Source organism: Acanthopagrus latus, chromosome 15, assembly GCF_904848185.1.
Source record: "Acanthopagrus latus isolate v.2019 chromosome 15, fAcaLat1.1, whole genome shotgun sequence".
Taxonomy (NCBI): Eukaryota; Metazoa; Chordata; class Actinopteri; order Spariformes; family Sparidae; genus Acanthopagrus; species Acanthopagrus latus.
This window is the reverse complement of record NC_051053.1, coordinates 19,047,716-19,072,082: the sequence shown is the minus strand read 5'-3', so window position 1 is coordinate 19,072,082 and position 24,367 is coordinate 19,047,716. Positions and strand designations below refer to the sequence as shown.

Genomic DNA, 24,367 nt, shown 5'->3' with positions numbered 1-24,367 from the left:
CCGAAGGAAGAAACACACCCAGTGCTTTCTAAGTAAAGATTACAGTGTTGAGAACTTGTTTTTTTTGGGTGCCAAAGGGATGACAAATGCACAACAAATGCCCTTGGAATTTTCCCTGCACTGTTTCTCCACGGCGTAGCGGTTGTGAAAATAACAACATGAAGTGATAGGTTGCTGAGTCGTGATCATTTTACACTATTTAATGACTGCCTCTTTGTTTTATGCAGCTCCGGTGTTATTGTAGCATTTTCTTGATGGGAATTTGAGCCGACAAAAATAATCACAGAGTCTTTTTGGCAGAGAACAACCTTGGATGTGATTTAATTGTCATTGCAGATGGAGAGAAAGAATGTTGACGCTGTGAAATACGTGACTGAACTTGGATTATTTGAAGTTTCTCTCTTTCTCTCTCCCTTTCTCTCCCTCCTTTGAGCTTATCTCTGTTTGTGTTGCTGCGTGGAGGCAAGGCTCTCTGCCAAGAAGTTACATTACAGTCGCGGGTTGACATAAACGTGGGTGTACAAAGGACTTGGAGGGCTTAAATACTTTATTGTGTGTGTAATGTGAACTGAGCAATTATATCTGCCAGCCTTTCAAACAAAGAGCTCCTATCAGGCAGGTTCATGTGTTTTTAATTAACAGCGTTCAGCTTTAAGACATGAGCAGGCCAAACAGGGAAATGGAACCATGATGATCAGCACATGTGACGTGCTTCAGTATATGGTGCAATTCTTTATGATGTCGCTGCTGATGACGAGTTGGTAACTGTGAAATCCTGTCAGGAAAAACAAGACAAAATAGAGCCACATTAAATATGCCGTTGTGGTGAGAAACACATGCAAGCTCTGAGTTTTTGTAGCATCGGTAATAAATATTTCTCTTAGCAGGAACAGTTTGTCTAAAATGTCTTCCTTTTTGTGGGTTTGTGGGTTAACCAGCATCTGTCATTGACAGTAATAAACTAATTGCTTTGACTGGTACAACGCCCTCATCTGAAATCTTAAAAATACATCTGTCTGAATTTAAATGTAGTTTCTCTTTTGGGCTGAGAGGGAACTTGAGGACCGTGTTTACTAGCACATTGGAGCAATTTGGCAGCCTGCTGCCCCTGTTCAGCACAATGTTGCACTAATCCAGTTTAAAAATAATTAGCTACAGGCTAGCAGGCCTGTGAAATTCCTTTCCCTGTAAAATGTTCCTGTCATAGACTCAGTCCTCTTCAGTTAGAATGTCAGTGTTCCCAAAGAGGAAATGCAAACTGTATGGCTTTTATTCTTCTTCTCAGATACATTATATTAAAATAAGAATGTGAGAATTACATTGGCAACAAAGAGGTGGAAATAAAGTGTGATTAAAAAGACAGTGCTGCGTCAGCGCACGTTTCCACCTAAATGGATGTTCTCATTGTCACTGTTTCCTCTCCCTCAGCTCCCAACCTGAAGGGGCGACCTCGGAAAAAGAAGCTATCCATCTCTCAGAGGAGGGACTGCCAGGGTCACGCTCAGGGTCAAGGGTCATCGGGGTTAACCCAGGGGTCAACAGCAGTGGCAGCACATGACCCCTGCAGCCCAGAGAGCAAAACTACAACCAAGGTAAGATGTGATCAAATGAATTGTCAGATAAGACAAAAACAAAGAAATGTAGTAAATCATACAAAGTGAATTGCACACTTTTAGTCCCCTCTCATGCAGCAGCTCTGCAGTAATGACATGCGACACCTAAAAATGTGTTGTCAACCAACTGCTTTCCAGGTCCTTGTATCCTCAGTGAAAGATCAAGGCTATAGTATTTTATTTATTTATTTTCCCAGACAAGTCACTGTGAGAGACACAGTAGCAGCACAGTGCAGTATTACACTCTGTACAGCACACTTAGTAAAACTTATGACTGCTAAGGCCACATGTAAAAGAAAGTTTAACCAAATATAACAAAGACGTAGTACATGTGTACAGGAGAGGGGCTGGTTAAAGAAACCAGACTTTTTTAATGAAAGATACCAATTTTATTATGTTTTTCTAATAAACTTGATATGTGTTGTAGTATTTACAGGCCTCGGGGAGGCTTTTGTAGCTTTGGAGGAAGCTGCATGTAATCTGATAAATCACCTCCAGTGATGTCACTCAGTGGTTAAGATGCATTCTGGTTAATGTAGGCAACAGATTTTGAAGCATGACACCCAACATAGTTGGACTACATTCTTCTTTCTTTTAAAATCCTGATGCCTGCATTACCCACAATGCAACTTTACCTGACTAATTTATTCCGTGAGACATACGTCATCACAGAATAGTTACTGAGTAGCAACAATGTCTCTGTCTGTGTGGCTTTTCTCTTCCTCTGACCACATAAAAGTCATTTAAACAAGTACAACATGAACCCACAGTGGAACAAGATGTTTTCACTTTGTTTCCACTGCATTCACCAACAATATCAGGCTCTATTGTGAAAACAGAAGAATCACTTAACCACCACCAAAATCATGCTACTTGTGGTAGAACATTTAAAAGCTAATTTGCATTAGAAACAAATAAAGTCATCACATCCTGTTGTCTGAAACTCTGAATAATTCAATTCTGAGTTTCTGTATTTTGCTGTGTTACTTTGTTGTTTTTCAAGCCCTCATCTGACATTGGCTGTATTATTGAAAGGGAAGGAAATATCTACTCTAAAAGCCTCTCCGCCGCTGTTATTCCTATGACCTTGGACAGTTGAATCAATACCAGCAATTCTCTCTCGAAGAGTCAAACTAATATGCGCCTAATCTGTGATGACACGATGAGCCGCTCCATTGATAATCAATGAGAGGCTGCGTCTGTGGCCTGCAAGGATATTTGTTTGTGCTTGAACCCAGACACATTTCATCCAAACTATCTGACATCATTTGAATAATGCTCCGTTAAGGGTTCAATTTTCATCCACCGACTCTCTGTGCTCTCTCCTCGCAGGTCAAACCCAGCTGTAAAACGGTACCCAACGGAAAAATAACCCCGGCAGCCAAACACAAGGCCAACGGCCTCAATAAGAAATCGTCAGCTGAGGAGAAGGAGCGAGGGAAGGATAAGGAAAAGGAAAAGGAGGAGAGGAATGAGAAGGAGGAGAAGAAAGAGGAGGAAACATCAGAAGAGAGTCGAGCAGAGGAGCAGGCTTTCTTAGTAGAGCTCTACAAGTACATGAAAGACAGAGACACGCCCATAGAGAGGATCCCCTTCCTCGGCTTCAAACAGAGTGAGTAGGACAACTTATTCTCTTATTCCCTCACCGGCAAAAACATGGAGTATTCTCGCTGAAACTCAATAGTCTAATAGTAAAGTTTATGGGGATGCATTCCTATCTGGGTTATTTTAGAGATTTAGGTCATAACGTTACCAGCTGGGTACCAGAGGAAAAAACACATGTAGGAACCTGAAGAACAAATACATAATTACTGCACAAGTAGATTTTTCAGGTGTCTGTACTTTATAATTTTTGACACCAATATCATTACTTTTTAACTCCTTGTATTTTCCTTCCTCCTTGTGTTTTGCACACCACCTCCCAACATCATAAGACTGAATTCAATTCAACCATCAGTGCAGATCACAGATGGCAGATATAACAAGACAGGAACAGATAGAAACACGAATGAGGAGAAAAGACGTGTTATTCTCTCGTATCTGCAGAGCTCTCTGCCTGGATTTTCCGTTTTTCAATTTTCGATTTCGCTGCTCGCGACGCGTCGAAATGTTGGTATTTGAATAAAGAGTGTGTTTACTTTGACCATATGTTGTAGGAAAAGGCGTAAAAGTACCAAAAACTGTTCAAAATGTCCATTAAAAGGGAGGAAAAACACATTATTTAAACCCTCCTGTGCTTGGAGAGAACAAACAGAAGTTTCAAATTACAGTTCAGATAGTGGAGTGAAGCAACACTCTGTAGGTCATTAAAATCCACACAGGGAAAAACCCAGCGTGGATTTTAATCAGCATCTCTAACCACATGTTATCTATAGTGCCCCCCTGTTGTGATCAGACGAGGAGGCAGTAGCTGCTTTACAGTCAAGTCAAGGGCAGACTTTGTCCTAACTATCCAGAATAAGAGAGCTTTAGGAGAAGGAGTGGAGAGGGCTGCCAACTACTGCAGGCATTACGCCCAAAATCTCTAAATGACACCGCTGTTAAATAGTAAAACAACACATTGAAACTGTGGTAATAATAAACTAGAGGAATAATTGTCTGTGTTGAGAAAAATCCCATCCAGCGGTTAGTGAGAGACTCCGGAGGCTGCCTGTCAGAGCACATTTTGGCTGGCTTTTATATAAGGAGAGAATATCTACTCACACTTGTCAAAGGGGTTTCCTGTGAAGGCCAAGAACGTCCTCTAACAGTGTTAGAGGAACATCACATGTATGGGAAACACGTCCACCCGAGATAAAAGATTTCTGATTTAGGTCGGATGCTTAGCTTGCACTCGGTGTGCATCGGTACAGAAAGGAGAAACATGCACATAAACATCATAAAGGGCGCGCTCAGGTCTCTTGAAACTGAAAAAGGTGGGTTTGTTTTACGCGTTTGATCTCAAGGCAGAGACACATGAGAATGTGGACTCTCATCTCAAAACTGTGTTTTTTCAAAGGTACCTCTTTCTCAGTCTTTACTCAAGCAGGGAAATTTGCATTCACGTCAAATGAGCCAGGAAGGATTTAGCCGTTCACATCAGAACGTAGCAGGACAACATCTGCAAATTAACAAGAGGCAGGAGACGGAGAGAGACGTCTATTGAATTTAGCAGTGACAGTTTATAGCACAGTAAAACTCATTACTCTAAACCATTACATGAAGGTAAAGCTGTGGTCGCCTCGACTCTGCTAACCTCACCACGGTATTTTGACAATCCTGTCATCTTGACTGCCGACATGTTGTTGCTTAAATAGGTCATTGTGGTTGAGGGAGACAGAGCGAGGGAGCGCGGAGATGGAGAGAGTAAGACGGAGGAAGAATTACATACCCGACATGCTTTACTTTTAGTTGGCATTTCTCGGTTTGAGCTGAGAATAAAGTCGAGGTCCACGCGCCAACTGTTTTACATACAGTACATGCTTTGAATCTCAAAACCAGACACATCATAAGCAAGGCCCTCATTAAATGGTGAAATCATGCTGTTTAAACTTCGTCCTTGGCAGCGAGCACGCATCAGCACATGTAAAGAGGAGGGGAAAAAAGGAAAACACATCATAATTAATACAACAAACCCTCAGATGTAATCAGGCACCGTTTTCATATTCTTCCCTTTAAACTCGCTACAAATGCATTAAAAGATCAAAGAGCCCTCTTTCCTGTAATGGAAATTGAAATTATGTTATTTTAGTTGTGTTTGAGTAATAATCTTTTTATGAAGTTCTCTGGAGTTTAACAAAGCAACAGATGGTTGAATGATTTACCAGACTTACCAATGCGTTGTTGGCTGGGCTACTAAAATATCCATTTGATTTATCCCCCAAAGTAACTACATCTGATATATATCGAAAAGCTGCACCTCATCTACGAGCTGTGGAGTCTTGCTTGATTTTGATTCAGCCCAGCAGAGAGATTTGAACCTCAAATGGCTCATAACGTGTTTCACACAGAGTTTATTCATTTTGTTGGTTTGTTTTCCTGCCTCACTCTCATGCTGAATTTATATTTTACTCCAGGGTTTGTATGCATGAAACATCCTTGAGCAAAGGTACTGATCTGAGACCAGTCGACCTCTTAACTCCACGTCTATATTAATTACATGATGTACAAGAAGCTGGATGCTGGATAATTTTTATTACATTTTGGCTTAAAAACATGCTTAAATATTAGTCTATTGTTGAAGGAGACATATTATACTTGTTTTTTAGTTTTATTTTATTTAGGTTACTACAAGAATAGGCTTACATGGTCTTACATGCACAAGAACCTAAAACACTGAAAGCTGGAAGGGGAAAATAGTATTATAGGTCTCCTTTAACATTTAGCACTGCTACTAGTGATAATTGTCTTTAGTGATTGATTTGCCATTGTAATTTCTGCCACTAGGTGTCTCTTAATTGAAAAGGAACAAAAGACATAAGTTGTATTGGATCACGGGAGTTGTTGTCTTAAAGTTAAACAACTATAGTTGGTGATGAGAATCCGTCCATTTGATTTAGGCATCATATTCGCTGACCTCCTTCCTCAGTCTCTTACTCTCTCCCCTGGAAGTTATAACAGGCCACCAAATGAAACACACAGTTCATTTGAATGAAATTGGGTTTGAACATTGTTGGAAACATTTGTGATAATGTAAGTACACAACTCAACAAAATAGATAAATGGTCAATTATCAAGTATTTGTTTAGCTTTTTAAATGTCAACAACAATACAAATGCTTATCACAGCTTCCAGTGTGATGTCTTCAGATGTCTTGCTACGTCCAGTTCCAGAGAATTTGTTCAACATTCTTCACTATTTCTGCCTTAAACAATTGCTGAAACGATTATAAAAATAGTTGCGGATTATTTTTCATTCTATCGACTAATCTTCTTAAGCTGTACCACATTTTTCTTCATTTCTTATACCTCTTGTGAGAGTTTCCTCAAGATGGCTCCATTCAACAATGTTTGATTGACTGTTTTTAAGGGGAAAATGTGGTTGTAAATTACTTCAGTAAACCCATTCATACAGGCTGAATGCACAGTAGCACCTGAATGACAGGAAACGACAGAAAATAGTCGGCTGGTGCATTTGAGGAGCGTTAGAGTCAGAGAGAGAAAAAAAAAACAACGTTTTTGTGCTGCAGTTTATTCACGTGAGCTGCTGTCCTTCTATTTTTTATCACTTGGTTAATATTGACTTTGCTGTACAGCTGCTGCCATTGAAGTTGTATGGGTGCAGTAGTGGTGTTGAAAGAAATGAGAGAAAGAGTGGTCGGCGGATGAATAAAACAGGACTAGTTGTGGTTACAGTGTGAATGCCCTTGATCGGCAAGATCAACTGTTAACTGTGTGTGTGCGTGCATGCGTGTGTGTGTGTGTGTGTGTGTGTGCGTGTGCATGCTTGTGTGTGTGAGTGACTGTTCCAGACTCATGTGTGCTTCACTGCTTGGGCATCAGCATGTGATTGTGAACATCATTTCCAATTTGTCTCCCTCTTTCAGCCTTGTTGTCTAATTGCCATGCCATCGGTGTGTCATTGAGGCTGCATTGTGTTCCTGTTTTGTCATCCTTATCTCAGTGATAATTGCCCCTGCCAAATAGAGGGGAATTAAGAAAAGAAATTGCTAATGACAAGACATCTAAGAAAAGGCATGTTCGTTCATTTCCTTTATCTGTTCTGTTCCCTCCCTGTCCCGTGTGCTATTGTGGTAATTACAGTCGATGCATAACAAGCTAGTTAAATAGACCATCTTTCTGTTTCTACAGTCAGAAAGCACAATACGCCGGAGTGCTCAGTTCAAACAGAAAAAATCTACCCAGCTCCCTTTGTTATTCCACCCGTGCATTGACAACGGTCGCAGAGAGGAGGGAAGGAAAAAATCAATGCTGTCAAATGCGGAGATAGGAAAATGTCATTTTGACAAATGCAAGGCTTTGTGTACGCACAGATTGAATTTTGATGGATTTCTCCCCAGGCGAGGCCTCCTTTTCTTATTTATAGGCCTTCATATAAAAATGTTAAACAATGATGTTACAGAAAGCAAATACAAATGTCATTGGCACAAAAAGTCCTCCAATGAACATGTAGTTCTTTGTTTGTGCAAAATATTTCTTTTCAGAGACAGACAGGCATTTGCATAGCATAGATGGCTATTTTTAGGAAAATGTTACACAAGACTTGTATTTTGATACGGCCTGTCATGGGGTATTTGCATGGGGAAATCAATGCAAATGAATTTGCATTAGTTCAAACAGAAGTTTGAACATATTGCCAAGCGTTTGATGCTTGTAATGGTTTTCATTCATACCTGCAGGCTGCAACTGAGGGTTAACAAATCTCTTTGTCAGGATGAAGCATATGCTGTATTTTATCACATTGTGGTGACTGTACAAGTACTCAATATTCATTTGCATCCTTTCAGTAGAAGTGCAGCGTTGCTTTGTGTTAAAATGATGAAAAGCTGTTTTCATTTTGCAGATCCAGGAATACGTAATTACTATAGTTCCTTGACATTTTCCCATAAAAATGACTAGATTTATCTGTGCGCCTGCCTGTCTGTCTAGCTATCTACATGCCCCCTCAGTACCTTACCTAAGTACCGTACTCAAGTTTCAATTTTCAGTAGGGACAGACTTATTATGGGTTCCTATATTCATCATTTTTCAGATCGCCAATAAATTAAGTTGAAAATACAACACAATAATACATGCTGTCTGTCTGCATCACTATCTGATTAATAGCAGCCTACTGATACTGGATTATATGAATATAAGTAACTAGGATCAAATAAATGTAGTGTAAATGTATAAAGAAGCAGAAAATTAAAATATAATTAACATTGTACTCAAGGACAGAACTTGTTACTATGAATGTTGAGACTGATATATTAGCTCCAAATATCAGATTTTAGCCTCCTTTGTTACTAATAATCAGTATCATATCAGCCTGAAGAAACCATATCAGTCGATCCCTATGCTTGAGTATGATATATTTTATCATGTATGTATGATATTTAGACATTTCAAAAGGAAATACTTCCATACGAAACGTATCATAGGCACATCACTTTTGACATTTTTACTTCACATTTTGTGTATTGTTTTTCGTTTATTTTGTATATTTTACAGTTGTTACGACATGGGCTTATAATTCATTCTGTACATTCATTCATTTTTGTGTGTATCTGTAGCCACTTCACAACTGTTTGCACAATTTAGTTCAAGGTTAATTTTCATCCTGTTGCACTAATGCGTAACACGTGCAACAGTAATAAAGATTAATCTTTCATAAGAAAGTGTAGTTCATTTGAGTAATTTATTTTCCATTTCCACTACATAACAGAGCGTAACTCATCATATTAGGGTATGACATGAGAGAACATGACATAACAAAACATGATATGACGTGATGTGACATAACATAGCACAACACATGACATGAGATAAGGTTGAATTTAATCATATTTCACAGCTATAGTCACTACTTATGTTGCAGTCTTTCATTTTACTCAAAAATGTATCATCAACTTATTAAAAAGTGCATTCTTCTAAATAAATTAAACTATCTACCACTTACAACTGTTAGAAATGGCTGATGTATTGATGCATCAATACTAGTAATCCCAATTGTGTAATTTACAATAATATAAAAAGGGACCATTCTGTGTACAAGTACCTTTACTTTTGATATTCACTTGTAAATATACCACCATTTAGACACAAGGCAATTCAAAGTGGGTGTAAAAGTAATATATTAAAAATGAATGATTTAGACAAAACAAAAGCAAGCAAATAAATAGTTGTATATCTAATTAATTAGTAAGTCACATTAAACAGCCCTGATTTAAATGAACTGATGGCTTTAACAGACCTCAGGTATTAGATAATCATATCCACAGGTGGGGAGCATAGAAACTAAAAGCTGCTTCACCCTCCTTGTAATAATTCAATGAAGGACTTTAACTCATAATGACGTATTTTTATTTTTTGTTATTGCTTCTTCACTACAGGATCTAAATACTTCCTCCAGCTGTGTATTTATTTCCCCCTCTCTGGTGTAATGACTGTATATGACGTTATGAGTTTGAGCTCAGGTTCTTTCCCAGCATTCCTGACAGTCTTGTTTGTCTTCTGTCTCCCACAGTCAACCTTTGGACCATGTTTCAAGCTGCTCAGAAACTCGGAGGATATGAGTTGGTAAGTACTCACATGTGTGGCAGTGTATTGCTCTCCTTCGTCAAGGTCCCTCCCATCTTTTCTTCTATTTCCCCCCTCTCTGTGCTTCCCTCCCCTCCTGCTCTCTTTTTCTCTATTATCTCGTCCTTTCCTCCCTGGCTTTTCTTTTTACTGCCCTCCTTTTGCCCCCTGAGGTCAGTCACTGTTTTCCCAAGAAGAAAGTCTTGCTCAGAGCCACATTTAGCAAAAATGATGCCGTTGTTTCAAAACCCCCTCAGAGTGGAAAACACATGTTCCTCCTACACTGGTCAGAGGGAAATTGGTCAAATCGCTCATTTTTTCCCATGTTGGAGATGAAATGCACATATGTACCCACAAATGCGCACATTGAGTGTATGCACACGCACACACAACCGTAGTGAGTCAGAAAATAAGCGTGTATGAGCCATTTCACTTGGCAGCTTCACCTGCCGTTTGTTCATTCACTATTCATGTGCGACGTGTTTCCAAAGTGAAGTCAATGTTTGATGTTAAGTCGTCAAGTGTGTTGCTCATGCCTGTTTCTTCATTAGCTCGCTGGTATAATGTCATTCAAACAGACAGCCAGACCAGACCATAAACAGGATACAGCTCATATAATGGGGGCTCATATCCTTTTAAAACCTCTCATATCTGCTGTTGATTATCTCACGTTTCATGTCGAGGCTTTGTTAGCTCTGTGGCAGCCCAGAGTTTTGTGTTTTTGTGTTGTAGTCTGTCATCTGTTATGGGATACGGGGTTATAGCAGGAACAACTGGCTGCATGATGTTAACAGAGCTTATTATGTTAGAGAATTGAGTGTTGAGGATTCAATAACTGGAACATCATGACTCAGTAACTCCCCAAGACCTCAAAATGATGTCAACCACTTATGTTTTTCTCTTTGTTTCTTTTCTATTCTTTCTTCCGCTCATATTTTTCCAATTTCCCTCACTCTGCCTACATCTCTTTGTCTCTCTGTCTGCTTTCGCTCCGTCTTATCGCTCTTTGTCTTCTCATCCGTACCTTACAGATCACCGTCCGCAGACAGTGGAAGCACGTATATGATGAATTGGGTGGGAACCCCAGCAGCACAAGTGCCGCCACGTGTACGCGGAGACACTACGAGAGGTGAGTTATGGTGTTCGGCGGTTACATGTGACACATTATTGCTATGCGTGCACACATGGAACAGTTTGCATCGCCTGAAGTGAGTACGCTCCCCCACAGCTGCATCAAATGTGATTTCACAATGCTTTATTCATAACATAGGGACACGACAAGACAAATATTGATCTTGTTCAGGGGGAAGTCGATGCACTACTTTGCAAATCACTCCTCACAGTCTCTCTCAATGTTATGGCATGCAGTTTTAATAGCATTAAGAAATATTCCTTATGGAGTTGAATGAATTCATGATGAGATGAGATTCAGTTATTTTCTTAGGATTAATTGATTAGTAGTGTGGCACTATGGAACCAATTATGCAGCAGACCCCACCCATTCTGCTGTACAAGCAGGCTAAAGAGGATTTAAAAGCTCAAAACGGCAGTAAAGTTTTGAATTATTAACTGACCTACATGGATACACATATACACAGTATATAGTAACCCCCCCACTCCTCCGTATATGCATTTAGAGCTGCATGCAAGATAAAATGAAAACAGCGGTTTAATGGATTCATCTAATCATTCAGTCAGATACTGCAGCAGTTTGAACCTCCATATTATAATCACTCAGATGGAATTACCAAACCAAAGCAAACATATGGATATGATCCTCAGGGAGCTGTGAGAGTATTATGCAGGGGCACTCGCACACTCTCGCACACATACACACACACACACACACACACACACACACACACACACACACACACACACACACACACACACACACACACACGCCCACTTTCCCAAGGTTAAACAAATGCCAAATACGATCTTCCCAGCAAGAGATAACCAGTCGCTCATGAGGCAGGTCATTCCTCCAGGCCAGCGACCCCTCTCTACATCCCTCTGGCTGCTGCTGGTTCATGCATCAGCACAGCTCAGGCGCACACACACACACGCACACACGCACACACACACACACAATCACACCTGTCAGTAATACAGAAATATGCCAGCAGTACCATATGAGGGAGCCAGGCAGCTTCATATTGTGTCAAGATTGCATGCTGTAAGCGAATTTGCGAGCACAGGCAGTGGCGGCAGAGGAGGCTTTTCCAGGAAATATGTGAAACTATAGGTGTGAGGAGTGTATTGTTCAGTGTGTAGCATTTGTACACAAGTTGGTAATGTGCCTCTAAATGTTCTGCTGAGGGTGCTTTCAGTGTTTACATTATGTTCCTCAGGCAGGGATGTGTTTTGTAGGAGGAGCTGCGGTATGATGGAGCTTCCTATTTATACTAATAATAGATGATGTTGGCCAAATATCATTTTATTGCAACAGACAGAATGGGTCTTTGATCCTCGCCTTGTGACTGTTTATCTAGCCTTGAAATCAGTATGATATCTGTGCCAAGATGTGACTTTGAAGCCAGATGTGAAAAGCTGTATTGTTCATCAGTTTATAAGGTGTAAACAGGGTCACAGGACGAATCCGTGTGGGGCGCGCTGAGGTGTGAGTGCTGCTGTGCTGGCCTTTCCCTCTCCAGCCACTGAGAAGCAGCTGAGAGAAAATAATGCTGAATCAATACAAAGCAATAATATCCACACACTGCAGTGGATATCAGGCTGACGGAGAGGGAAGGTGTAAGAGGGAGGGGTGGGGGGTGATCGGGCATGTGTGTGTGTGAGAGGGAGAGATCAGCTGAAGCTGAGCAAGTTTCCATTCAGGGGAATAATTTTAGCTGAGCCTTGGTGTTTGGGCTGCTTGGAGGGCAATTAGCTTCATTGTATTAACTCAGCAAACACGGCCATTCTCTCCGCATGATGAATGAGGCTGTTTGTGGGCTCGCTGAAGTGTGTGTTTGTTCCCCAGAGGCGTCTTTGTTTCTACCTTTAATCATTAGTCAACGTGCTACAGAAATATAATTCACAGGAAAGAATGTACAGTGTACAAACTGGAACAACACTTATGTTTTCCTCTTCTCTCAGAAGGATCGCTTCTGATTTGTCTCAGTGGGCCGAGGAAAGGTAGAGCAGGAAATAAAGAGTCTGAGGCTGGCAGGAAGAGAGGAAACAATATTACAGGGCATAATGGCTTGAAATTAAATGGATATTCTTGGCTGTCTTGGTGCTCTTCGGGTTAAAGATTGAGAATATACACAAGCATTCAGCTCACATTTGAAATTATACACATTATCCCTTTACAGCCCTAATGGTAAAATCATATGAAATGGTTTCCTAGGAGATGTTATTGTGAAAGATGGAGCCAGAGGCATAATCACTGTATTTATGCTGTCCAGGAGCAGGTGGTAATCACTGGTAGTAATGGAGTTGCATAGCTGGAATTGAACAGGAGATAACCTCAGCTAATTGTCATTTTTAAAAGTTACTGTTTTTTAGTCGCGTTGTGGCGTTCATTAGTGCGCAGGGGGAAAAATCAATGCAGAAACGTCCAAGCCAAGGTCTGCCGCTGCAGCTACGGGGAAGCTTTAATGATATTTATTTAAACCGTTTCCCGAGATTAGCTGTCAGGGCCCAGCGCTCTGAATTAAAAATGAGGTCATGAAAAAGATGGCATCAATAACCTTGAAATAGACTGCCTTTTGCTTCTGTGCTGTGCCATTTTCTCTGTGCTAACCCCCCCTCCCTCCCTCTTTCCCACTCCCTGCCTTGCACTTCATGCTGTTTCTTTCATTATACAGGTCAGCGCCTTTTAACAGCTCCTACATATTTAATCTTCCTGGTTTCCTACATGATCTCTTGTTACAAAAACATCACATTTCACTATCTCTGTTCATTTCTGCCTGTTACAGATTTTTAATACCTCACCATGCTTTGGCACTCTAATGTAATTGCACAACGGGGTTGGTATTGGGGCGGGAGGGGGGGTTTGGAGGGGGGGTATCCATGGCAACAGAGAAGCTATTTAGAATAATTTGCTATTTAAAAACTCTGAGGTTTTGGGCAATAGCGGAGAGCACACGATGAGGGCTTTTTGGATTAGATCATTTCATCTTTAAAAGTATTAGATGTTTGCCAGATGTACTGTATGTCGAGTCTGAGGCCTGTGAAATATTCTCCGGCTCACATCATGCAGATGTGTGTTTCTTTTAAGACAGATGCACGCCTGTTCCAATTTTAGACGACTAGATGTTTTATTGATTCAGCCTTTATTCATTCCTCCTGGTATCGATGTTCCTCTGCATTCACTAAAGCTGCTCCCCCAGATATAAAAATACATTTGTTATAGTCATAATTATGAGGAAACCTTGAAGCAGTCTTCACACTGAGAATTGTAATCGCAGAGATAGGCGAGAGGATTGTGTTTTTTATTTTATTTTGCTAGATGCTCAGTATCTTGCACTCGTCAGCATTTCTCTGCATTGTCCTTGATGTATCGCAGATACATCAAATGTAGCGCATTACACTTTAGCTTGCCTCGTCTAATACTGGAGCTCAAACACAGATTTCAATTACTGCAGTCTCTTGTTCTAAAGCAGAGGGTATCATTGGATTACAATAAGAAGCGTGAGGGAGGGAGTATCACCTACATGTCCTCCTTGCTTTTTATTTCCTGACCTGAGAGAAGCAGAAAGAGAGAGAGAGGAAAACACTCACTCAGTATTAAGAAATAAAGTTTGTGGGAAGAAGTTGGACGATGAGAGCATGGTGGCATGTTGTCTGTCAGCATTCCTTTACACTCTATAAACAATATCTCAACATGTCGTCCGCATCAAAAGCTTGGCTAAGTTCTTTGTATAGCCATGACTCTCTTCAGCTTCAGTGGGAATGCAGCCAAAGAGCTGCATGTTCTTTACACTAAAATAGCAGGCAGCTATTTTAACCTCTGAGAGCTGGATGGTCTCCCCAAGACAAAATGCTTCATTGATTATTCAGGGATAAAACCTCCTTTTCTTTTTTTTTCTGCAGCCATCTAACAAATCACAATATTGGGTAATTTCTTTATGCGTGGAATTTAATCAAAAGGTCCAAGGTTTCTTTCCCCAGTGGCAGTGTGAAATCACAAATTACCGCAGTGACGTGTGACAGGCAATTGGCTGTATGAGAATCTATTCAAGTCTACTGATTAATAACTAGTTCAGTGTAGCAAATTAAATTAATGACATTCTTTCGGAGATTTCAGTCCACTGAAGGGCAGTGAGAGGGAACATACGCTGTATATTTGTGGGTGTTAATACTTAAGTGTGTCTTTATGCAGAAGACTACTCATTTGTTTTAAACAGTTAGCACTCTTGGCTCACACCTGCTATGGCGAACATTTACTGCGAGCTGCAGCAGCGGCAGCTAATGAGAGCAAACCCTGGGGGAACAGTAGAGGTCATTTTAAATCTGGTATTTTCAGACTTGACAAAGGACTTAAGTTTTTCATACATTCCTGTGCTGCCCTCCTGTTTTAACTGCATGAATGAGGGTCACCTCAAGTGGTTTGGCTTCGAGACAAAAGAGGGGCTTTGAGGCATGAATCCAAAGCAGAGGGACCGGCTACAATGTCTGTTTATCCCTCTGCTTTCTTGGCATCTTGTCTCCCTGTTTCTCCTCAGCAGTAATTGTTTTCCCGTTGCTGTGATGATTCTTAATCATTGCATTTAGATTTGATAAAGATTTGATTTTTATCTCTTTTCATTGTATTCTCTTTTCCTCTCAGGCTTGTAAAAGTAAGCCATTTTCTTTCATACAAACCCTTCTACAGCCCCCAGGGCTTGTCCACCAGCTCTTTAAATAGTTTCTTTTCCTTTTTTTTTTTTTTTGATGCGTGAAGCAGCTCTTGTGATCTTAACACAACACCAGTTAAAATTAATTTCAGCGCGGATGGGAGGGAAATTGTTGAAATGGAAGAGCCTGCAGGCTTTTTCCACTTATTTGGTGACTTAGGCATTTCTTGGATTCTCGCACACTGCTCGTTCCTGTAACACAAAACTCAGATGAGAGCAGCACATTGCTGGTAAAGTCACCTTGTTTTTGCCAAGTTGTGTTTTTCAGGGGGGAGGTGCTTCGTGTGCAATCCATTATTTCAAAGGCGCAGATGTGCTTAGTTGACAGTTGTGGTTTGATGTTGAGGTTCACACTGTTATTGATTCTCAACATCAGTCAGATAAAATGCATTATATGTATATAGATAAATGAATCTCAGGCTTATTACATGAGATCTCTTCTATCTCTGCTCATTCAATGTTTAATCTCCTCACTGCATATATTTAGTTGCTTGTTATCAGCGTGGAAAACGGCTGCTTAAACAAAAGCCGAGTGATAAATTGGCATGAGAGGAAGTTAAGTATTTATTGACCTCATAAAAATGTTGCCTCTCCTGCCTTAATGAAATTCTTTCCTGGAATCTCTCAGTGCAGCACACGCCCCCCAGTGGCTTGAATTATTAACTACACCTGGCTCCCTCTCAACTAATGCAGCGGCTGCCAAGCTCAACCCTTCCCCTTCCTTGGAGGAAATTGCTACTTATATAAGTGGTATTGTATTATGAGTGCTATATTACATGATCATGACTGAGTAATATATACACTGCTTGAAATGACTCATTCACACTAAAGGGCTCTATGATGATTTTCTTTTAAACGTGGAGTTAAAAATGGAAAAAGAAGTGAGTGCCCTGTACCTTGAACCTTCCTTTGCATATTCAGCATGTGTTAAATGTACATAAAACTTTAAAAAGCTGTACATTCTGGAATTGAAAGTCCTGTTTTTGTTTTAAAAAGCTACACTTTTCATCTTCATGTTGTTCAAGCATAATTAAGCAAATCATTCTCACAATGTAATGGAACTTCCTGAGACTGATTTTTGGCATCCTAGTCTTTTCCATTTGGAACTATTTAAGGCTCCAGTAATTTCCCGGGCTCAGCTCTTACATTATCCGGGCCTGCGACACCCCAACCCCCACCCCATATTGACATTCCATAAAGCTGACCCGGGCCAAGCAGTCGTCTCTTTCCCACAGATCATCGTGATAGTCAACAGTGCACCCTGGCATAATGTTTATATATGCCATGTTTGTAGCCCTTTGATCACTAATAAAAAAGCTTGTGTTTACTACACATTTACCAGCCTAAAGAACTCTGATCCACTGTTGTATAATGGTGAAACATTAAATCTATCTGCCTAAAGCCTGAGAACCACTTCCCTGTTTGTAATAAATACCACTGCTGCTATTTTAAAGCTTAAAGGACTGCACAATTTTATCTCCTGTTTTCAAGGATTCTTCATTCCTTCATTCACAGTCATTTATACTCTTCATTAACATGTCATTATCCCCTCTTTCACTCCCTCTCTCCCTGTTTTTCTTTTTTTCCTTTTGCTCTCTTTTCTTCTCTTTCACAACCCCTTTGCTCTCTGTCTTTCCAATAAGTCACATTTAATAGTACATTTCCTTTCTTGGCCTGGGGCCTGGTGCCAGACCAGCTGTATGAAATGTAGTTTCACCGCTTTCCCTGCCAGCACTTTTGTTCAGAGGAAAAATAACAAAAAATCCCACAGAGCCTCTTGAACTCTCTGAGGCTTTTTTTCTTCCTTTTGAAGAGGAGGCGAAACAGCTCTTGATTCATTGTTTGTTTTACCGCCATGTCCCTTAAAAGGAATACTGCAACCGTCTCTTGTCGTTACACGAGAAGACCTTATTTTTTCTCATGACTGAGAAAGTCATGTTTCTGTCTGGCTTTTATGGATTGTTATTGTAAAAAAAAAAAAAAAAAAACCTGACAGAGGAGCTGGAGAGATTTTCAGAGGAGCATTTGAAGTTTGGAGTGTTGTAGTTTTTCAGTTGTCTTGGTTTCCTCTTCCACACTGTTTCTTATTTCTGGTCTAGTGCCAATTTCCATTTTCTTTACAGAGCAATAAAAGTCTAAAAGTTTCCCTCACTGGTTTCTTCATGTCATTATTTTACACATGGGTATTGTTATGTTATCCAGATCTTAATGTTCCCATTAGTTATGACATCAGATACGGAAAATTGACTTGGGAAGTAGTCAGAAGAGAAATAACAGAAGTCGAAAATAGCTGAATGTTCCTTGTCACTTTGTGTGGAGTTAATTAAGTTGGAGAATATACAGCTTTCCTGCATTTAATCACGTCAGAAACGGACAGTGTGTTTAAAACTAGAGACTACTGTTACCAGCTGAAATCTGTTATTACTGTGACCACTTCAAGGGCTTCTGTGATTAATCATATTATTGAATGATAGATGCTTTGAGGATCCTTTTCAACAATTTTGACTTCAGACATTTTCCCTCCTTTGTGTCACCAACCACATTAGCTTTACGCACCCACAAACACACACATTCTTCTCTCTTGGTTAAACTAATACCAAATGTGATCTGTCTCAGCAGGAGATAACTGGTTACTCACATTCTCACACTCACTCTGGCACCCGTCTGAACCTGGATTTTCCCTAAACTAGATTAATTACAGTAGGATTGCTAATGGTTGCCAGGTATTAAAACAAGGAGCTTTTAAAGGGAGGTATTTGATACTCTACATGCCTGTGGCAAAGCTGCAGCTTAGTCTGTTATGGGTATTATCAGACAAAATGCTTTCCTTTTTACTCCTTTGGTAGTCAGTGGGGTGGTTCCCTTTTTGTGTACTTTTGTGTTTTTATTTATTTTTCAATCTGAAATTGTTGTTTGAGCAAAACATCTTGTTTGTGTGCGATGAACCGAGACATAGATTGGTAACTGTTCTTTGCGAGCACAGCATGACATAACATGATCACACCACAGACTCATCTGTCTCCCTCTGCCTGCATTCTTCCTCAGGCTCCTCCTCCCCTACGAGAGGCACATTAAAGGCGAGACGGACAAACCCCTCCCCTTGGCCAAACCCAGGAAGCAGGAGGGCAGCCAGGAGAAGCCTTCTTCAGGACCCAAAGCCAAAGGAGTGGGGGCCAAGAAATTGAAAGGCCCCAACACTCCCAAGCCAGAGAGCAGAAAGGACAGAGGGGAGATGGTGAAAGGCCAAGAACAATCACAGGTCAGTCACAGACCTCTCCCCCGACTGCTGCCTCATCAGGATCGCCTCTCGCTCTGAATTCAATTTCATTTTAATCTCCTCGTGCTTCACATGGTGTCGAGAGTTCCTGTTGTCTTTGAAACTTCCAACAAATACAAAAGAACAGAAGTTTGGGGAGGGCAGTACATCAACATTGTGTCAGTATCATAATATGAAACTATATATTGTCTTATTTTTTGATAACCATCATTAACAAATTATACATTTACACTTGATTAAACTCGAGGCAACAGTTATTTCACTGTTAAAAAACAATACAATCCTTATATAACTATTTATTAGCAATTGTGAAGTCATTTTAACATCAGTTGTAACTTCACAACAAATAATTGCTCAATAAATGTTTAATAAACAATTTGTTTGTTGAATTAGCTAAAAATCTACAATTTTAATTTTACAATAAAATGGTAACTGCAACAATTTCACACATTGAAATGTAACTGCAAATGTGAAAAAAGCAGTATAAAGCCTGTTTTGGGTCAAGAGGAAGCCGTTTGTAATTGCGTGCCTCCAGTGTTACTCAGTTACTCAGTGTATTGTGGGTAATGTCGGCTTCACAAGAACACATGGAATACCACAGTGATCTCTCTGGTCCTGCTGTATAGATTTTGATCTTTTGCTTTTAAACTGTCCATAATGAGTCCAATATTGTTATAAGATTTTAAAACCCGGTACCTACATTACTCAGGCAGTTTATCAAATTACATGCAGCTTCTTAGGAGCCACAGAAGGCTTAATACTTATTTATTCATGTATGCAATGACACTCAATATTGAGATATTTAAATCTACTGGAATATAGTTTAAAATAGGGCTATCACAACATCAGATTTTCACTATAAGATCAGTGGTCTGCTCATCTGTCATCTTACCAGAATTCTGTGCTGCAGTAGTAACCACACACTATGGAAGTAGCTAGCTAGCTAGTTACTGCATCTTATTTCTTTTTTCCTGTTTTATGACGGTTGGCCACCAGCATTAAGGTGCATTACTGTCTATGACGTGTATTACTAACATGATGGCTGCATTCCATTTTTATGTATTTTGACACCTAGAAATATTGTGTAGAAATATTGTGAACTAACTGTAGCAACTGTTGTGTTTGTGCATGCAGGACTCCATTGGGCAAGAGGAGCAGCCTGAAGTCATCAAACAGGAGGTATCTCTGTCAGATGAGCCAATTGTAATCGAGGAAGAAGAGCTACATGTTACCCTGAAAAAAGAGGAGTCTTTGGTGGTGGAGCAGCCATCGTCACTTCGCCCCAAAGAGCCAGACTGCAGAGCCCCACATGTCGGCCTTCCCCTGCACGCAGGGCCCCCTCCCCAGCCTGAATGGAGGCAAATCAGAGAGGCCCTCCAAGCAAAAGTCTCCTGTGAACAGCAAACTGAAGCGCATTTCATTCCTAAAAGCCCCTACCTGCCTCATCGCTGGGATCAGAACAAACCTCCTGGACTCGTTGCTCTGCCTGAACCCTCCTCCAGGGTCAAAGACTCCATAGAAGGCCATGGTGGGAGAGTGGGGAAGGTTCTACCAATGTGTAAGCAGGAAGATAGGGAGTGTATAGACTTGAGCACAGATTCCTACCCAGAGAAAGAAGATTATGGGGTCATTAAGAAGGAGTCGACCCAGGGCGCTGCACAGACTGCTGCCTACTGCAAAGTCAGCCAGGGGGTCATGTCTCCTTTAGCCAAAAAGAAGCTTCTCTCGCAGGTGTGCGAGTCCAACCCTTACTCCTTCACTTCTTCTCTACAGCCTCCACTTCCCACGGCTGTTTCTTCTCATCCTGTCATATCAGTGGCTGAAAGGGAGAAGGAGAAGAGGAAGGGTGAGGAAGAGGTGGTAGGACAGAGGCATGGGTCAGACATCCCGGAGGTAGCGCCCATATTCAGGCCATCAGTCATCCAGCACGCCCAGAGCAGCAAGCCTCATCAACAAGCTGCGAGGGGCCCATCAGAGAGGAGCGCTGCAGGAGAGCTTTCAGAGACGTACAGGACGAGCCATCACCTCCAGCCTCAAGTCAGTGCACCATGGCAGCCCTATCTGCCCCGAAGTCATGCCCAGGAAGGTGTGGAGAACACCGGAGAGTCGCTACTCCACGGTCCGACTACTCAGTCCCGGAGCTATGCGGGCGACTGCTACTCCTCCCCTCACCTCCACAGTCTGTACAGGCAAACTGAGAGCTGCCTGAGCCAGGAGAGGATGGCCGGCTTCCCCAACGGAGAGCGGAGAGAGCACTACAGCAGGGAGCGTGAAGGCAGCCAGGGCTTTGTCTGTGGCGGCCTGGAGCAAGAAGGCTTGGCCTACAGATACAGTGACAGGACTCAAACACACGCAGAGAGGAGGGAGGCTGAAGATGAGCCCAGAGACTTCACAATCTCCAAACCTCTCTCTCAGAGGGTGTCCTCCTTCTCCAAGCCCTCCTTCTGCAATCTCCCATATCCCATCTTGCACCAGGGATTGGATTCCCACCCCAAGGCATGCCGAGTTCCTCCCATGACCGTCTCTCCCTCCAAACAGAGCCCAGCAGAGTCATCGCAGCCATTTCCCAGCCCGAAAGCTTCGACTGATTCATCCCTCACCAGCCCAATTCGAGCCAGTAAGCGGAGCCTAGCAGAACCAGAGGGTGATGAGGTCCCAGAGAGGAAAGTCCGTGTAGTGACGCCCATCCACCCTGCCGGCGCAATCCGACGCAGCGACCCAGAGGAGCTAAAACCAGCTGAGCCGGCTCACGCGGTTCACCTCAACAACCATCTCCCCGAGGGCCACCCAACAACTGCCTACCATGCAGCATCCTTCTATCCTGGCATGTACCCGCATGGCAGCCTGGTCTCGCCAGGAGCCCAGGATGGGCTGCAGCAGCACCCGGGCCTGCAGTACCTGAAGAGCCAGTCGGCAGTGTCTCCTCTAGTGCCCCCGTTAGCCTTCCACTCCATGATGCTCCACAGGCAGCTGCTGGCCTCCAGCCCCAGCCCACACCACTTCTACAGGCATCCAGGCGGGGCAGCACTGTACGGGGACCTACTGCACCACCTGTACCCTCTGTCCACCCTCCCACCACCTCAGCTGTCCTCGGTACACCCCAGCACCAGACTGTGACTGTAACTTCTTCATCCTCAGACTCATTTTCTCAGCTTCTCTTTCGGTCTCTCTTGCTCGGGGATTGTGGCTCAGTCGAAAGAAAACACTGATTATAAACTTTGACTGATTACAGACTGATAAACTCATCGGAGTGAAAAAATTCCATTCTCTCTCTCTCTTTTTTTTTTTATCCGTGTATGCATTTGTTTATATACTTTGCACTGTTGTTCATTTTTATCACCACTTACTGTATCTTTTATGTCGTTGTTGTATCCTTATTTGCACAATGCTCGTGTGTATGTGCTCACAAATCAGTTTGCCGCTCTCAGTCACCATGCGTCAGGTTGTTGCTCTGGGATGTGTGAAAAGTGGAGGGCAACAGAGAAAAGCCATTTGTTTACTGCGTCTGAGGGCTAAACTTTTTTGCTTGAAAACACTAAAAGTAACATGACAACGTAAATGAAATCCTTTATATAACCAGGAGTGCTGTTCATCATCGCAAACAGCTGTTTAGCACATTATTACAGTTTAGGCAGCCAGTTGCGTGTTGCATCTGTTTACATGTCTCCACGCTGAAAAGCTGCTGCCCGTTTGTGCCACAGTAAATCCACCTGGACGTTTTTCACTCACCGCGGTGCTGCAGAACATGAAGTTAGTTTCGTCGTAACATTCAGAGGTGCTGTGTATAACAGATGTACTGTAGACTCACATTTTACTCACTTCAGGTTTTATAGTATTTTAGTTAAGATCATACAACACAATCAAGTTGTCGTGTTCAATCTGTTGACAAATCATGAATGTTTTTTTTTTTTTTAGTTAGCCTTTTAAATTTATTTTACTTTCCAAACTGAAAGTAACTTTAGCCCCCGAAACCCGTTTGTGATGAGTAGACTGTAGCAGCTTGTTTTTGTCTGCAGGACCAGCATAATGAAGCAGCCGTCTGCTGCGGAATGCTCACCACAAGAAATCAGCATTTCATCTGTTTTGTTCTTGACTTGAAAAGCTCTTTTTTTATATGTTGATGAACAGACTCTTTTATTCAACACGCTGAAAAGACTCACTGTATGATTTGATAGGAATGTCGTCACTTAGGATATTATTGCTTTGCAAATATCTGTGCCTTTCGCAGTCTTGGATTTAGAGTTAGCACTACAGTTGTTAAGGTTTATCTTCTGTAGCAGGGTAGGAATATCAATAATTACTGTCACTCTTGTCTGACATGCAGCACACTCATACGAACTCGGCACACTTGGCTATCAGACACCAGACTTGATAGATAAGAAAAAAATAAATTTAAACATTTATGCCTCAAACTGTTGGTTAGTATCTGTGCTTAAATAAATCTGTTTACTTAGCTTAACTGTGTCAGCCAATTGATTATAGACAAAAAGATTTACTGATAGTAGATATTGACACAGGTCTGGTGTCTGTCATCCGCAGGGCGTGTGTGCTCTGTGTTTTCTAACAGTGATGAAAAGGTACCAGACTCCAAAAAGTATGCCTGCCGTGCTCCGTAGCCTGAGGTGTAAAGACAACACCTGCTCTGGCTTTCACAACCACTATAATTGCAATCCAGGATAGTCGAAATACACAGTCAACACGTCTGGTGTTTCAGAAGAAGAAAAAAGCTGTAAACGTTTATGTGTAGTTTTACTGAATACTTAGATTTAAAAAAAACTTCATTTCTGATTAAGTACTGTACATTGCTGTGTGTAGGTAAAACTGGCATTAGTGCTGGCTCCTGTACAGAACATTCATATGGGATCAATTCATGACAACCCCCTCTCTCTCTCGTCTTATTTTCACTGTAAATAGCACTGTAGATAGTACCGCGTGGTTGTTATCATATAAACTGTTATAATCTGTAAATAGTATAAAAAAAAACAGTATAAAAGACGGTTACACAATCGAGGCGTGTCCTTGCTTGCTCTGTTTCAAGGTCACCGTGATCATGTTAGATTAAAACGAACACTACAATTTAAGAATTAGGATACTCTTTTTATTTGTTGTCCTTTCACTTTCTTTTTCCATGTCGTTTCCATTAATGTGCATCCTGAAAGTGTTTTTGATACAGTAGCCATCTGTTTACCAATCACCCAGCTGGCAAGCAAGACAAAAAATAAAGACATTTTGTATGATATGACCTCCTGTATATTTAATTAAAATATTTTACTATCTATACACGCTTCCTCAGTTGTGTTATTTAACTTAACTGCAGATAAACGGCCCAGGCTGAATAAACTGATATTTAACAACAGCACTCTAACATCAATGTAATGTTTTGTTTTTTTGTTTTTTTTTCCCTGAGTAAATGCA

The 24,367-nt window shown here is 41.3% G+C and overlaps 1 protein-coding gene across 1 annotated transcript in view; it reads left to right on the top strand.

Moving 5' to 3' along the window:
- arid5b (AT-rich interaction domain 5B) overlaps positions 1 to 24,230 on the top strand; it is an 82,367-nt gene extending 58,137 nt beyond the window's left edge. Inside the window, exons 5-10 of the mRNA XM_037123352.1 lie at positions 1,429 to 1,592; positions 2,946 to 3,225; positions 9,780 to 9,832; positions 10,864 to 10,961; positions 18,721 to 18,934; positions 20,087 to 24,230. Of these exons, the coding sequence (XP_036979247.1) occupies positions 1,429 to 1,592; positions 2,946 to 3,225; positions 9,780 to 9,832; positions 10,864 to 10,961; positions 18,721 to 18,934; positions 20,087 to 22,069 (2,792 nt within the window). The 3' untranslated portion in view covers positions 22,070 to 24,230. The remainder of the gene's footprint in view (positions 1 to 1,428; positions 1,593 to 2,945; positions 3,226 to 9,779; positions 9,833 to 10,863; positions 10,962 to 18,720; positions 18,935 to 20,086) is intronic.
- Positions 24,231 to 24,367: the final 137 nt, after the last annotated feature.